This window comes from Peromyscus eremicus, chromosome 7 (genome assembly GCF_949786415.1).
Source record: "Peromyscus eremicus chromosome 7, PerEre_H2_v1, whole genome shotgun sequence".
In the NCBI taxonomy this organism is placed as follows: domain Eukaryota; kingdom Metazoa; phylum Chordata; class Mammalia; order Rodentia; family Cricetidae; genus Peromyscus; species Peromyscus eremicus.
In genome coordinates, this window is record NC_081422.1 from 83,070,257 (window position 1) to 83,087,530 (window position 17,274).

Here is a 17,274-nt window from a genome sequence, read left to right on the forward strand (position 1 = left end):
AGCTGATCAACTGTCTCACTTATCCAGAGGGCCTGATCCAGTTGGGAGCTTCTCAGCTATTGGTTTATAGTTCATGTGTTTCCACTAATTTGGCTATTTGTCGTTGTGCTTTTTCCAATCTTGGTCTCAACAATTCTCGCTCATACAATCCCTCCTCTTTCTTGCCTATTGGATTCCTGGAGCTCCACCTGGGGCCTGGCCGTGGATCTCCGCATTCACTTCCATCCGTCATTGGATGAGATTTCTAGCATGACCATTAGGGTGTTTGGCCATTCTATCACCAGAGTAGGTCATTTTGGGCTTTCTCTTGACCATTGCCAGTAGTCTATTGGGGAGGTATCTTTGTGGATTTCTGGGGACCTCGCTAGCACTTTGGTTCTTCCTATTCCCATGAGGCCTTCATTTATCATGGTCTCTTTTCCCTTATTCTCCCTCTCTGTTCTTGATCAAGCTGGGATCTCCCGCTCCCCTAATCTCTCTTTCCCTTGACCCTTGCCCTTCATTACCTCCGGCCCTCCTCACGTCCGGTTTGCTCATGTAGATCTCATCCATTTCTCTGTCACTGGGCGATCCTTGTGTCTTTCTTACGGTTCTTTTTTCTAGGTAGCCTCTCTGGAGTTGTGAGTAGCAGTTTAGTCATCTTTGTTTTACATCTAGTATCCTCCTATGAGTGAGTACATACCATGTTCCTGTTACTGAGTCTGGATAACCGCACTCAGGATGATTTTTTTCTAGATCCATCCATTTGCCTGCAAACCTCATGATGTCAGGTTCTGGCTATTAGAAATAAAGATGCCATGAACATAGTTGTTCAAGAAATCTTGTGGTATAATTGTGTATCTGTTGGATATATGAGCAAGAGTGGTATCACTGGGTATTGAGGTAGATTGGCTACCAATTTTCTGATAAACTGCCACGTTTATTTCCAAAGTGGCTGTACAAGTTTGCACTCTTACCAACAATAGAGTAATGTTTCCCTTACTCCAAGTTCTCTCCAAATTCTCACTGTATGCCCTAGGCTGGCTTTGAACTAAAAATCTTCCTGCTTTGGCACCCTATTCCTTCTGACTGTGGGATTAAAAGTGTGAGCTACTATACCCAGCTAAGTAGCGACTCAAGAAATCTTGTGGTGAAGATTGACTGCTGTATGAGTTCAATCGTTCATCATTTAGAATAATGTTAATTACAGGAGCTCATCATTGGAAACATTATTAAAAATGACCATGAAGGAAGTTGGTGTGGTCTATAGAGACTACATGAAAGACATCTAAGAAGGAATAGAAGGAGAAAATGATGTACTTTCATTCCCACTAACAACATACTAGAAATAAAACAAAAAATCAGGGCATCGAGGTGCAACACAATCAACACTATCTGACTGAAATGTTGCAGATTCTGCCTGGTGGTGGTGGAGTTGAAAGACCCCGCTTATAGCAGGCTTTTACTTAGCATAAGAAACACCATTCTGCGAGGCAAGTACCAGAAAAACAGGGCGTCCTTGGCCTAACTGAAAATGTACGTTTAAATAAACCACTTGGCATAAACCGTAATCAGCCAGCTGCAAAAGCCTGGGACCAAGAAAACACCGGCCCTGGGAGAGAAATCATTGAGTCAAAATAAGATATCTCTGGTTGGCCACTTGGCCTTGGGGAATAAACAGTTGGGCTGGGAAAGCACCCCCAAGGCCAAGTCAGCCACACACATCAAATTTCCGAAAATTAAAAATATGTCCCTAAGTTCACCCTGGCCTTCTTTGAATCAACCAATGGGAACCCTGTAACTATGCTTCTCGCTTCTGTAACCGTGCCTCTGCCCCTGGGATCCTATAAAACGTCCCCTTTACCCAAGGAGGGCGCGCAAGTCCTCCGAGAGACTTTGTCGCCCCGGGTACCTGTGTATCTGAATAAACCCTCTTGCTGTTTGCATCTGATCCGTGGTTTCGGTGTGTTCCTTGGACTTAAGGTCTCTCCTGAGGGAAGATCTCCTCCGGGGGTCTTTCAGAGTAAGTCTTTAATCCCAGAACTTGGGAGGCAGAGGCAGGTGGATCTCTGTTAGGTCCAGTCTAGACTGTTACATAGAGTTACTTCTAGGAGAGCCAGGCTACACAGAGAAATCCAGTCTCTGATAAGAAAAATGTTGCAGGTTTTGAATTGCTTCACATCCACAGTAGTTCCAGCTCTTTAGGGGGTTAACTTGAACTCTAGACAGGCTGGGACCAAGGATTCTTTGAACGCTAATGTCACTGTACATTGTTGGAACTGAAATAAAGTGATACATATGGAATCATTTTTTTAAGGGAAGACAGGTTTATTCTTGTTAACAATTTGAGATGAAACCATTCAATATAAGGGGCTGGGGTGTGATGGAAGGCGGGAATGGCTTGAAGCTTGGTTTCCAGCAGTGTGGGACAGTTTACTAGAGTCTCCATGGACCAGGTAGGAGAGAGGGGGCAGGAAACAGAGCTCATCTCTAAACCTCAAGCTTCCTCCATCTCCAGTGCCCTACTCCTCCAGCTAGGTCCCACCTCCTAAAGCTGCCAAGTCATGTATAAAGAGCACCTCCATCTGCATACATGTGTGTTTGTATGGATATTTAATATCCAAAGTTCGACACCCTGATAATCACGGATAAAATTTCATCTCAAAACCTTTCATTGAATCCTATCTACAAATCCCGTTTAGCATGAAGAAGACAGTCATAGGTTCCAGGGATTAGAACCTGGGAGCCATTCATGGTATTACATGGAGCCTGGGGGGGGGAATTGGATAGCAAAAGAGCCAGTCAAAAAGTCAGCCACAATCTAGAGTACCCATTGGGGCCTCCAGCAGAGGGCTTCTTCAAGGCCATAGCCATAGTTGGGTCATGTGGTGACCCCAGGAGAGCCTGTGTATACATTCAGTGCCCAATACTTAGTGGAATCAACCAGCAACCAACAAATCACCAACATCTACAGGGCCCTCCCAGTGGTCATTCAGGCCTGAAACACTCAGTAGTTATTAATCCCCTACTGTATGTAATTGCTGTTCTAAACAGTTGGGATCCATCAATGTCAAAAAAAAAAGAGAAGTTCTCCCTCTTAGATAACTAACACTCCATTGGTGTCAAGAGACAGTCATTAAATCAAATGAGAGCAGTCATGTGTTATACTGTGAGGTAACAAGGTATGGACAAAAGGGATAGCAGAGCAGAGGAAGGGCAAGGGTGCTTTTTATGGGGTAGGATAGGTGAGGGTATTAAAAGGACTATTCACAGAAACTGTGCATGGTGCTTTTTACCTTCAATCCCAACAGTCAGGAGGCTAGATGCAGGAGATCTGTGAGTTCAAGGCCAGCCTGGTCTGCATAATGAGTTCCAGGCGAGGCAGCTACAGAGAGAGACAGAGACAGAGACAGAGACAGACAGAGAGAGATAAAGAGATATAGAGACTCAGAGACAGAGAGACAAGAGTGAGTTCTGAAGAAATAAAAAGGCTATCATGAGAGGTCACCTCAGCTTGTCTTGAAGCTGTAATCTAAGAGATCTTTTGCTGGGATGTCATATGTGTTTGAATTCGGGAAGCTGAAATCTAAAAGATCTTTTGCTGGGATGTCATATGTGCTTGAATTCGGGGATGGGATGGATGCTGAACTAGACATTTGTCTAAAAAAGATAATGGGATGTGCCTGTCTAGTTGCCTTCTAAACATTTGTGTTTACACCTGTGGGTTATTGTTGCTGTCCTCTTCATCTTAAGGGAAACTTTTCTTTTCAGCTGGAGGTAGTTTTGATGTAAACTTATAACCAGTAAAGCTGCTGAGAATAAGTGTCTGTTGCTCTGAAATGGTGACCCTGTGCTCAGCCTTAAATGAAAGAAAATATCAAATGTATATATACCCTCTCCAAAACTCAGGGAATATCATTATTTTGTTTTATAAAGAACAGAAAGTTGAGTGGGTAGGGAAAGGGGATGTATTTGGAACGAGTTGCAGTAGAGGTAAATCTGATAAAAATAATTTGTGCAAAATACTTGAAGGACTAATGAGACATTTTTAATGTTGATATTTGATAAAATCACAGATTGATATCATTATCATCATCATTAACATCATCATGATGATGTTAGAGGCCATTCAAGAAAAAATGAAAAATAAAGTTGAGGAAAAGACAAACAAAAAATTGGAAGAAATCAATATATCCCTTCAAGATAGCCAAAACAACAATAAAAAAGCAATTAAACATGTGAGGGAAACAGTTCAAGACCTGAAAAGGGAAATAGAAACAATGAAGAAAACACAAACAGAGGGAATGATGGAAATAGAAGATCTGAGTAAATGAACAGGAAATACCGATGCAAGCATAACCAACAGAATTCGAGAGATGGAAGAGAGAATCTCTGGTGTGGAGGATACTATGGAGGAAATAGATTCGTCAGTCAAATAAAATACCAAAACCAAAATTGACATAACACAAATCATCCAAGAAATCAGGGATACAATGAAAAGGCCAAACCTAAGAATAATAGGGATAGAAGAAGGAGAAGAATACCAACTCAAAGGCACAGAAAATATATTCAACAAGATCAGAGAAGAAAACTTTCCCAACTTAAAGAAAAAAATATCAGCCAGGGCCTTCAATCCCAGCACTTGGGAGGCATGGCCAGGTAGATCTCTGTGAGTTCAAGACCAACCTGTGCTAAAGAGTGAGTTCCAGGAAAGGCACAAAGCTACATAGAGAAATCCTGTCTTAAAAAACCAAAAAAAAAAAAGAAAAGAAAACAATACAAACAAAAAAAGAAAGAAAAGAAATGAAAAGAAAAATATCTATGAAGATACAAGAAGCCTATAGAACACCAAACTGACTAGACCCTCAATAAAGTCCCCTCACCATGTAATAATTAAACAACTAAACCTACACACTAAAGAAAGAATATTAAAAGCAGCAAAGAAAAAAGGCCAAGTGACTTATAAAGGCAGACCCATCAGAATAACACGTGATTGCTCAATGGAGATTTTGAAAGCCAGAAGGACCTGGAAAGATGTAAAGCAGACACTAAGAGAACGCAGATGTCAGCCTAGACTAATATACCCAGCAAAACTTTAAATCACCATAGACAGAGTGAACAAGAAATTCCAAGACAAAACAAGACTTAAACAATACCTACCCACAAATCCAGCCCAACAGAAAGTACTAGAAAAAAAATTCCAACATAACAAGTCAGATACACCCACAAAAATATAGGCAATAGATATCTCCACAGCCAGTATATCCCAAAGAAGAGAAATACACACACACTACCACCAAAAGATAACAGGCACTAACAATCACTGCTCATAAATGCCACTTAATATCAATGGACTTAATTCACATATAATAAGGCACAGGCTTACAGAATGGATATGAAAGCAGGACCCATCTATCTGCTGCATAAAAGAAACACACCTCAAATTCAAAGATAGGCAACAGCCAATATCAAAGTAAATGGAGAGAAACTAAAAAAAAAATCCACTAAAATCAGGAACAAGGCAAGGCTGTACAATCTCCCCATATTTACTCAAAATAGTACTTGAAGTTCTAGCTAGAGCAATAAGACAACAATAGGAGATCAAGGGGATATAAATTGGAAAGGAAGAAGTCAAACTTTCAGTATTTGCTGGTGACATAATAGTATTCAGAAGTGACCCCAAAATTTGACCCAAGAACTCTTACAGCTTATAAACTCCTTCAGTAAAGTGGCAGGATACAAGATTAACTCAAAAAATCAGTGGCCCTCCTATACACAAATGACAAACAGGCTGAGAAAGAAATTAGAGAAATATCACCCTTTACAATACCCACAAATAATACAAACAAACTTGGGGTAACTCTAACTAAGCAAGTGAAGGACCTGTATGACAAGAACTTTAAGTCCCTGAAAAAAAGAATTTGAAGAAGATATCACAAAATGGAAAGATCTCCCATGCTCATGGGTAGATAGGATTAACATAGTAAAAAGGCAATCTTACCAAAAGCAATCTACAGATTCAATGCAATCCCCATCAATATTCTTCACAGACCTGGTAGGAACAATATTCAATTTCATATGGAAAAACAAAACACCCAGGATAGCCAAAAGAATCCTGTACAATAAAACAACCTCTGGAGGCATCTAGATCCCTGGCTTCAAGCTCTACTATAGAGCTACAGTAATAGAAACAGCTTGGTACTGGCATAAAAACTGACATGTGGACCAATGGAACCAAACTGAATACCCCGACATTAACGTGCACATGTATGAACACCTAATTTTTGACAAAGAAGCCAAAACTGTACAATGGAATGAAGAAAGCATCTTCAACAAATGGTGCTGGCAGAACTGGATGTCAATAGGTAGAAGATTGCAAATAGATACATGTTTGTCACTGTGCACGAAGCTTAAGTCCAAGTGGATCAAAGACCTGAACATAAATTTAGTTATTCTGATTCTCATAAAGGGAAATTTGGAAGTAGTCTTGAGCGCATTGACACTGGATATCACTTCCTAAATACAACACCAGTAGCACAGACACTGAGAGGAACATTAATAAATAGGACCTCTTGAAACTGAGAAGCTTTTGTAGGGCAAAGGACATGGTCAACAAGACAAAAGGACAGCCTACAGAATGGGAAAAGATCTTCACCAACCCCACATCTGTCAGAGGGCTTGACACAGGATATTTTGGTTTTTGGAGACAGGGTTTGTCTGTGTAGTCTTGGTTCTCCTCTACACATCCCAAGTGCTGATATTAAAGTTATGCACCACCAACACATGTAAAAAACTCTTTTTCTTTCTTTCTCTTTTTTCTTTCTTCCTTTCTTTCTTTTCTTCTTTCCTGTCTTCTTTCCTTTCTTCCCTTCCTTCTTTCTTTCTTGTGTTTTTGCTTGCTTTTATTTATTATTTTAGACAGGGTTTCTTTGTGTAGCCTTGTCTGTTCTTGAGCAGGCTATAGACCAGGGTGTCCTTGAACTCAAGAGATACCCCTTTCTCTGCTTTCCCCGTGCTGACATTAAAGACTTATGTCACTAACACAAGAAAGATCCCCCTGTCTTTATTTGGGTTGGTCATCTCTGCAGGTTTCCCCATCATGATCCTGATACAATTGCTTGTAGAACCCCTCTTCTCCCTCTTTGACTGGACTCCTGGAGCTCTGCCTGGTGTTTGGCTATGGATCTCTAGACCTTCTTCCATCAGTCTTTGGAGAGAAGCTCTGTGATGACAGTTAGGGTATTCACTGGTCTGATGCATGGGTAAGCCAGTTCAGTTCAGGTACCTTCTCCACAATTTCTAGTAATCCATGCTGGGGTCATCTTTGGGGATTCCTGGCAACTTCCCAAGCACAAGGTTTCTCTCTATCTCCATGGTATCTCCCTGTATCATAGTATCTCCGCCATTGGTTTTCCCCTCAAGCCCTACTCCAGCTCAACCGTTCCATTCCCTTATGACCTCATGCCTTATCCCCTACCCTCCTTTGCCCACCCATCATCCCCAGTTTACTCATGAAGATCTCATGTACTTCTCTTTCCCATGATGATCCATGCATCCCTCTTTGGTTCTTCCTTGTTAGCTAGCTTCTCTGGAGTTGTCGGTTGTTGTCTGATTATCCATTGCTTTACATCTAGAATCCACTTATGTGTGGATACACACCATGCATGTCTTTCTGAGTCTGGGTTACCTCACTCAGGATGACATTTTCTAATTCCATCTATTTGCTTGCAAATTTCATGATGTCATTGATTTTTCTGCTGAGTAGTATGCCATTGTGTATATGTACCACATTTTCTTAATCCATTCTTCAGTTGAGGGGCATCTAGGGTGTTTCCAGGCCCACAATTCTTTAGAGATCTTGAAAGGACAATTGTCAAATTTATGTAGAAATACCAAAACAAACAAACAAACAAAACAAACACAAGAACAAAAAACAGGGAAAAAACTCAGGAAAGCAAACACAATCATGAACAATGAAAGAACTGTTGGATAAATCACTATCATTGTTTGCAAATTGTATTACAGAGCTATAGTAATAAAAAAGTTTGATGTTGGTATAAAAATAGACACATTGATCAATGGAAACAAATGGAGATCTACAAATAAAGTCATATATCTAGAGACATTGGACACACTTGAATTTTTTGTTCTTAAAAATGCCAAAAATATATACAAAAATGGAGGCATCATCTTTAAGAAATATAACTGATCAAACTAGATGGGCTCATGTGGAAGACTACAAATACATCAATATTTATCACCCTGTATAGAAATCAACTTTAAATAGATCAAAGATCTCAGCCACATACATTGAATATGATAGAAGAGAAAATGGGGAATAGCCTTGAACTCACTGGGACAGGAAAAGACTTTCTGAACAGAGCACCAATAGCACAGGCACTAAGAACAACAATTAATAAATAGGATCTCATGGAACTGAAAAGATTCTGTTTGGAATAGGACACTATCATTGAGACAAAACAGCAGTCTACAGAATAGGAAAAGAAGTTTAACTACTACACAACCAATAAAGGGCTAATATCTAAAACATATAAAGAATTAAAAAAAACTGGACATCAAGAAAACAATTAACCTAGTTAAAAATGGAGTATAGATCTAAAGAGAGATCTCCCAAAGGAGGAAACACATCAATCTCCACTTCAGGATGCCTTCATTCTATAGCCTCCCTTCCTAATCCTGAGCTCACCGAAAAGAGAAGGATCAGGGAGCTCTATATAAAGTTTAGTTCACATCCCACGTTTCCTGAAATGAACCAAATCATCCAACTTCTTTGGCCTTAGTATTCTCAAAGGCAGATTCTAAATGGCTTTAACTTGGGTTAAGGCTTTCCAAGACCTAGCTATGACTTTAGAGGCAAAGAAAACTGCATAAAGGGGAACCAAGAAGCACCATCTCCTGGTCTCCCATCAGGTAACAACTGTTACTGTAATGATTTTAATTCAAACACCAGGAAGATGCTACATAGAAGCCACAGCATGAATGATAGCACAGGTCATGACTCCATTAATAGGGTTCCTGCTAACTCCAGTTAGGAATAATCCTTATCTGAACCATATTTATAGCTAGAAGACTCAAATAAACTTAACATACAGGAAATCTTCACCAGTCTGACAACTCCAGTTCCCTCAGCCAGTATTTAATCGGTAAGTTACATGTAATATTATCATCTTTCCCATCATCATCTTACACACTCCTTGAAAGCTGTGTTAAGATACCCATTATGGTTCCTTGTGCTCTCTAAATACTAAACACATCTCAGTGTTGACAACTTGTGTGACAAATAATACTAAGCACATTTTTTTTCTGCCAGTCCACCTAGTAGTTATGCCTATCATTTTCTTGAACTCACAATCCCTGAAACAATTTAATCCTTGATCTGGTTTATTATTTAACTAACCAATACATTAGATTTCAGATCAAGTAAGTAAAACCTAGTCATGCTTATTTACAAGAACATAGAAAAGAATCGGTCAGTCATACAGGCAGACACTCATAGGATACCACAACTGGACAGAATGTAAAAATGAAGAGATCATAGGGATCTAAACCCCAACATACACCTCTATATCCTACATTAATGGCTCCAGAAATATTGTGGAAGAGGGGACAGAAAGACAGTGAGAGCCAGAATACCAGGAAGTGTGCTGTGAAACACTCTCTCCTAGAAATGGTTGCATAAACAAGACCAGAACAATGAATATGTTGGTATGAATGTGGGAAATTTTGAGAGTCCCATCCCTAGACAAAAAATTAGGCTCTATTAGGGACAAGCTCCCTAACTGATCATCCAACACCAAGTGGTCAGCCCTTCTGATGGCTATTCCTTATTGTCAATTTGACTAAACGTGGAGTTAACTAAAACCCAAGAGATAAGTGTAGCAACCACCTTGAATCTACAGGAACAAAACTAAATGGATATGAGCACACATACAGCGAGAGAGAGAGAGAGAGAGAGAGAGAGAGAGAGAGAGAGAGAGAGAGAGAAGTGGTTCAGTCTACAAGGCTGGATGTACCAGCTGGTCTTCAGTAAAGTTTGAAATCCTCCCTAAAAATAGCATCTAATACCAGTGATAGGATGAACTTGGCAGTGAGAATGAGAGCAAGAGGTCAAAGAGCAAAGATGAGAGAGTTTCCTTCTTCCATGTCCTTTATATAGGCTGCCACCAGCTAAGATTTAAGGTGGATTCTTAAACCTCAAAACTGGTGAGGTTAGGTGGGGCTTCTCACTTCAAATGATTCAATCAAGAAAATTCCCTATAAGAAAAATCAGAGACACTTGGGTTTTAGTTAATCAAATATTTTTTTTATTCAGACCTAGTTTCTCTGTGTATTGTTGGAGCACAGATTTGAATTCATTTTGTAGATCAGGCTAGCCTCTAACTCACAGAGATCTGCCTGCCTCTGCCTCCAGAATGCTAGGATTCGAGGTATGTGCCACCACTGCCTGGCTTCCCCAAGTATTTATTAAAAAAAGAAAAAAGAAAAGAACAGACAGTTGAGTGGGTAGAGAAACAGATGAATCTCTTTGAAATCGCAGTTGAAGTATGTATGAAAATGAGTTGAACAAAAATCTAAAGAATTTTTGAGAATTCTTTAATGTTGATATTTGCTAAAATCACAGATTGATATCATTAACTATGAAATTATAAAAGAAAAAGCAAGAATATAAGCACACCTCAAATTATTTAGAAACAGTAAAATATTGTAGCAAAATTTCTCTTTATTTATTTAAGTTTTTTTTAGAAAAGTTCTCACTGTATATCCTAGACAGTCCTTGAACTAAAACTCCTCCTGCTTCAGCAGCTCATCCTCTGGGACTCTAAGGACTAAAGGTGTGAGCTACCACACCCAGCTAAGCATGACCTCAGGAAACCTTGTTGTGGAGATTTGTTTGTGGATACTGGCCATAGAGTTAATTCAATCTTCCATCCATTTAGAATATTGCTACTCACAGGAGCTCACCTACAGCAAGCATCAGGAAAAGCAACATGGGAGGAAGTAGGCGTGGTCTTTAGAGAGTATATAAGGACACTCCAGGGGCCAGCCAGGTTCACTCTTCTCTAGACTAGACAGAGTGAGTCTCCACATCTTGTGGCTCCTAGACTGCTAGATCTGTCTCCTCCACACAAATAGGATCATACCCCAGAGCTGAGCTAATATTGCTGTGTCTCCACAAAACACTGCTGAGGCTGGAGACTATTTCTTGGGTGAGTGCACAATTTAAGATTGAAAGTTGTTGGTGTTTTCTATTTTAATTTATTACCAAACCGATGTTTTCGCTTAAAAATGCTTAAAATTTGGCTATTTATCAGAAGAGACTCTGCTCCCATTTGGTCATCTTGCTTTTTAAATATACTGTGAGTTACAGGTATAGATAACTGTTGTTTATCCATTCACAGTCTTTCTTTGCTATGATGTTCCAACTTTCAATTTTGATCTTTCTGTAAATTTGAAGAATATTTACAGAGTATTTCTGTATGTAGTTCATAGATGTGAGATCACCACCTCTAAGTTAATTTTACATGTATAATATATAAAATAATTGCTCTGAGTAGATTGATATTTATTAGCAGTAAGAGATATATTCTATGAGTATTATGTATAAAAGTGAAAACTCATTATTTAACAAAGAAAATATTTTAGTATTTCCCTGTTGTAAACTATAGGGAACTTCACAGTGTGAAATAATGCTTGATAATTGTTTATCATCCTTGAAAAACTAGCTCTTCCTGATATTGGTTGATTTGCTAGGTTGGAAGTATACATGTGATTAAATTAGAATAAACTAAACACAATATTCTATTCAGGAAATTAGATCCTGGTTATAATCTGGTGCAATTTTTTAAATTCTGCATTCAGTCATTCAGTTTTCATTATTTCTATGAATTCATCAATTGTTTTGGAATGATGTATCAGAAGCTCATTTTTTAGTAAAAGGCAGGACCTCTATGGCCCTGGCTCCTGTTTCGGGTAACTGTTGGCTTGCTTGCTGACCTTGACCTTGATATCCTCCCTATGCTAATTCCCTGCGGGGTTCCACCCTCCTGAATGCTTAAGGGAAGTTCCCTGTCTGTATATCTTGCATATTGGGCATTAATAACTGAAATGCAAGATTGTAAAACATCAGTAGCAACTTCTGCCCTCTGGGGTTCTCCCATTGTGCTGTAAGCCTGTATTTAATACAGCATTAGGCATTCAAAAAAAATGAAGTATCTAATATAGAGAAAAAATACCCAATGGGGGTGATTAGGTAAGTTAAGGAAGGCAGCATTGGAGTTTCCATCTCTTTCAAAAAATAATCTTGACAATGAGTATTAGTATTATTTTCAAGGTAAATAGGACCACCAGCTAAAGCCATGGATTCCATTTGCTTCAGACCACAGAAGCAGAAGTTATTTGGGGGATGTTTATGTCACTCAATCCAAGATTCTTTATTTGTGTAGACCTTCAAAGAGAAGGAACAATGGGTGCCTGTTGATTAAATAGGAAATTCTGCTAGAGTCATGACAGCCACATTTATGCCTCGAGGTTCATCCCATAAACTGAAGCCAGGAACTGTATCTTTGATAAACAAACAAGTTTCCACAGAGAGTACCCTAGAATTCAACTTGATGGGATTTAGGATAGATATGGAAACCTCTAGGGATGTCTGTGAAGGATTATTGGGGGGTAGATTCACTACAGTTGGTAAGATCCACACTAAATGCTCGAGAGATAACTTGACCATTCCATGGTTTGAGGTCTCAAACTAAGGAAAAGGGAACAGGAGATGAGCAGCAAGTGTTCCTTGCTTTCTTCTTGCTGATTTTGGATGCAATGAGACCAGTTCCCTCAAGCTCCTGCCACCATTTCTTCCCCGCAATGATGGACATATGCTTGAATTATGAGCCTCCCTAATTCTTATTCTTGTTAACTATTTGCATCAGAAAGAAGTCAAGTAAGTAATGTTGACTTCAAGTGTCTAGGGGTGGGACAGGAGGATATGAAGGACTAAGATGCTAAAATCAGAAATTAAGCGAAGCGTTTAATAGGGACCATGTGAAAACAAGGAGTGTTTTCTTGGAGAGCCAACAAAGAAGGGTGTGTTTAACCTACCTATGTCTGTAGTGAAAGACAAACATGTGGACTTGAAGGAGTTTGATCACTCTAGTGTATATTTATTTATAAACACTTGGAAAGCATGTCTCAGACCAGCAACCAAGACACTAATTTGAAGGGAGTCTCCAAAAAAGGTGCAGGTGGAATGGCTCAGAAGGACATCAGATTAATCTATATTTCTGTCAAGAAGACTGAAAGAGGAAAGATCAGCAACTGCAACCCTATACTTATCTTGATATTTTGTTTCGAAGCCTGCTTTGCCATACACAGAATTTAATCACAACTTGCATCAGTTTTTGTGCTGTTTCTGGCTTCTCTGGGGTCGAATAATAGCAATTCTTCTGCTTTTCTTCCTTCAGAAAAATGGAGTCAGACATCTCACAAGCCTTCCAGAAAGAACTCACCTGCTTCATCTGCCTGAGCTGCCTGACAGACCCAGTCACCATAAGCTGTGGTCACAGCTTCTGTCGAGCCTGCCTCCACCTTTCCTGGGAAGACATCCAACCACCTGTCCGATGCCCTTTGTGTAGAGAACAATATGGGAAGGAATTGAGAACTAACATTGTTTTGAAGAAGCTGGTGTCCATTGTCAGACAAGCCAGCCTCATGAAGGACCTGAGCTCTGAGGAGCAAAAGTGTGTGACCCACGAGGATACTAAGAAGATCTTCTGTGCTGAGAACAGGATCTTCCTCTGTCCACTCTGCTCAAACTCTCATGAGCACAGAGAACACAGACACTGTCCCATTGAAGAAGCTGCTGCTGATCAAATGGTAAGTGATGCTTCTGAGAGAACTTGGAACCTGCAGGGAGGTAGGCTTAGCAAACCACAGGAAGATGCTGGTCCTCATGATGACAAAGGCACTGTTTTCAGAATGGTGGCACTTTATTAACATCTACTGAAGAAAGGGTGACTAGGAATGTAAACATCCTTTTGCGTACCCTGAGTGTAAAGATTATTTGTACTTTATGATACATTATGCCCAGGTCACTGGACAGTGCAACACTAACTTCCTATCCTTTAAAAGTGTCTATGGCTGGAGACTAAATTAGGAAATGTACATGGGAGTCAGGTACAGCCAAACTGGTAATCAAAATAATTCATCAATATACCTGAGCAAAAGGGTAAGCTGCATTTTCCAATTCTGTGTTCTAATCTAAAATTCATAGTTACGAGAAGAAAACAAAATGAAGGATAATTTTGATTCTGGTACTCTCACTACAATAATTGTAATAATTGCCCCAGAGTCTGTCTGTCAGGTATATTTTTCAAAATTGATATTCATTGCTTTTCTACAGGACAGACTTTTGAAGCAAATGGCATCTTTATGGGAGAAGGTCCAAGAAAATCAAGAGAATTTAGAGTCAGGAAACAGAATGAGAACTCTTTGGACGGTGAGGATGAGAACCATGCTTAAAATCAGCTTGATGCAGATATTTTCAAAATTTGCCATTCAAGATTTTAATATCCTTGATTTGAATAGCCTAGGATAGGATACTTGGAATATGTGTCCTGCTCACCTCTAATTCAGAGTGTATAACATGTCTCTGCTCTTGGAAAGAATGGTCTGCTTCTGTAGAAGAGTCTGGGTCTAGTGAGTGAATTGCTGACTGTTCTGCACACTGCATTAGACTTTATGACTACACCGTGAATTCTAATTACTACATGTAGAGTTTCATAACATTGTGAACATATGAATGATCAATCTTTTTTACAGGCACCTCTAATATAGGTGTAAATGCATCTTAGGGTTGGATTGCCTGTGTAATTATTAAAGAAGAAATAAATGAAACCCAGGCATTTAAATTTTCTGAGGCGTGAAGACAGTCAATCAGAGTACATGCATCAGAGTTATACAAGTCATTTGTGGAATTTAAGCATAGGAGGATGGAATGAGGGAGGACAATATACTTTGGAAAGATGATTGGGAATGTCTTTTTTTTCTTCAGGACTACTTGACTCTTCGGGAAGAAATGATTAGGACAGAGTATAGGAAACTGCATCCACTCCTCTGTGAAGAGGAAGAGAAACACATTGAGTCTATGAGAAATGAAGGCCAATGTGTTTTAGAGAAACTCAGGACAAGTGAAGCCATGATGGTCCAAAAGAGAAAAGAACTAAGAGAAATGTACCAGGAACTGATGGCAATGTCCCAGGAGCCATATGTGGTTCTTCTGCAGGTGAGCATGGAGGAGTGGAGGAAGAGGCTTTATTGTCTGAGGCACACAGTGGTGTTTGTTATACTAAGATAGCTTTCAATATATCCTGCATTTTTTTAGGGAGTTTCCTTTTCAGAAATTTTCTGGAGAAACAAAATTGGGTAATAATCTTGAAAGAAGAAGCTTTTTGAAATTATGTCCATAGTTTCTTTAGGGATTATGTTCTAACTTTTGTCTTTTCTGCCTTGCTTCTCTGAAAACTGAAATTCAGTGATTTCTGTTTCCAACATTCTTTACCTCTTTTTATATATTGTGCACAACATTCAATTAACCCTTGGGTTAATTTCTTCTGTTTGAGTGCTGTGTTTTTGAGAGTCCTTTAGGAGGTTGGCATTTTGAGAAAGGATCTTTTTTGATAGTACATGATACCTTGCAACTCACAGTAATGCTCAGGCCTCTAACCCTGCAATTCTGAAATACACATGTGAAGCAGCATGCAGGGGTGAGGCCACCCTTTTGAGGTATCCTTAGCTAAAGTATCCCTATGGTTTGTAGAGAAGCTCAGGGAAAGTTACCTTTGCAGACAGGTGGGGGTTCAAAAGCAATGTACAGTTGATACCCATGTCCTTCTCAAATTACTCTTTAGTCTGATTTCATCAAGAATTCGAGTTCTGCTAATCTATTTGGTTGGCATCATCTTAAGACATGAATGTAATTTGTCAGGATAGATTGGTGTGATAGTGACTGACATTTATATGAACTTTAGAAACTAACATTGTATTTCATTTCTTCAGATATTTAAGTTTTTCTTGTTTTCTTTGCAGGGTTTGGACGACATGTTCAGAAGGTGAGTTTAGCCATCAGGACAAGTCAGGATACCCTGAAATATGCTATAAAATTGTACAAGTTGCCTTAGGAAAATGCAGATATCTTTTATATAGAAAATACTCAATTGTCTTTGGGTGACATTTTTGGGATTTTTTTATTTGTTTTGTTATTTTTATGTGTTTGTGAATGTGTGTGCATAGAGTTGCACATGTGTGCAGGTCAGAAGATAACTTTCAAGAGACAACTTTTTCCCTCAAGGGTTCCAAGGATTGAAGTCAAGTTGTCAGGCTTGTGGAATCTGTTGTGTTTGGCTGAACTTGGAATGAAGTTTTTCCTAATCACTGTGAGATATCTTTAGCACCACGGAGGTCAATATTTTTTTTTCCTTGCAGAAGTGAGTCAATGCAGCTGAGCATTCCACAGGCTATTAAGACAGAACTCAGTGCCCTACCCATCACTGGACTGACCGAAAGTTATAACCAGTTCCAAGGTGAGTGTCTCCACTGATAAAATGACCAGAGGTACCCTTCAATAATGAGATAACCTTTGCAAATACAATATTTTAACTCCCCAGAAATATGTTGGAGGAAAGCGAGAGTGGTGGGAGTGGGGAGAACAAGGGAATCCATGGCTGATATGTAGAACTGAATTGTATTGCAAAAAAAAAAAAAAAAAAAAAGTCACCTGACAGAAGTAGGCTGAGGCTGCCTCCTCTGCAGCATCTACAGTTTTCAAAAAACATTTCATTACGCTACTACTCTTTTCTTGTGGAAATCCTTGACATTGTTGTATTTGAGCCAAATTTAACCTCAGGTCTTATCCTTCTCTTTTTAAAATCTATGAAGACTCTATGGACCTCTCTCGTCTGAGAAATGTAAACGGTCATTTTACCTAAATGTTGTTTCTTCCCACAGTGCACATTTCCTTACCAAACATAACCATTATCCATCACAAGATAAACCTGTTTAATGCCATGAGAAGATTGAGCTTCAGACCTCAGTGTAAAGATACACTTGCGGATTCTGCTGGATGCTATTTTGCTTCCTGGAGATCACAGAGCTTCATCCTAGGGAAATATTACTGGGAGATTGATTTGAAGGACTCTTGGGACTGGGCTGTAGGGGTCTGTAAGGATTCCTTGTTAAGGAATAGAAACCAACTGATTGATTCTGAAGGTGCATTTCTTCTTG

At 39.4% G+C, this 17,274-nt stretch overlaps 1 protein-coding gene across 1 annotated transcript; it reads left to right on the forward strand.

Moving 5' to 3' along the window:
* Positions 1-13,461: 13,461 nt before the first annotated feature.
* On the forward strand, positions 13,462-17,053 carry LOC131915659 (tripartite motif-containing protein 43-like). The gene is made up of 4 exons (XM_059269066.1): positions 13,462-13,869; positions 14,396-14,491; positions 16,081-16,103; positions 16,999-17,053. The coding sequence occupies exons 1-4, from the start codon at positions 13,462-13,464 to the stop codon at positions 17,051-17,053; spliced, it is 582 nt and encodes a 193-aa protein (XP_059125049.1).
* Positions 17,054-17,274: the final 221 nt, after the last annotated feature.

Bases quoted from the DNA above. Each gene is read 5' to 3' on its own strand.
- LOC131915659 (XM_059269066.1), top strand. From the start codon at position 13,462: ATGGAGTCAGACATCTCACAAGCCTTCCAGAAAGAACTCACCTGCTTC. The intron at 13,870-14,395 runs GTAAGTGATGCT...GCTTTTCTACAG, and splicing joins AAGCTGCTGCTGATCAAATG to GACAGACTTTTGAAGCAAAT. The intron at 16,104-16,998 runs GTGAGTTTAGCC...TTCTTCCCACAG, and splicing joins TTGGACGACATGTTCAGAAG to TGCACATTTCCTTACCAAAC.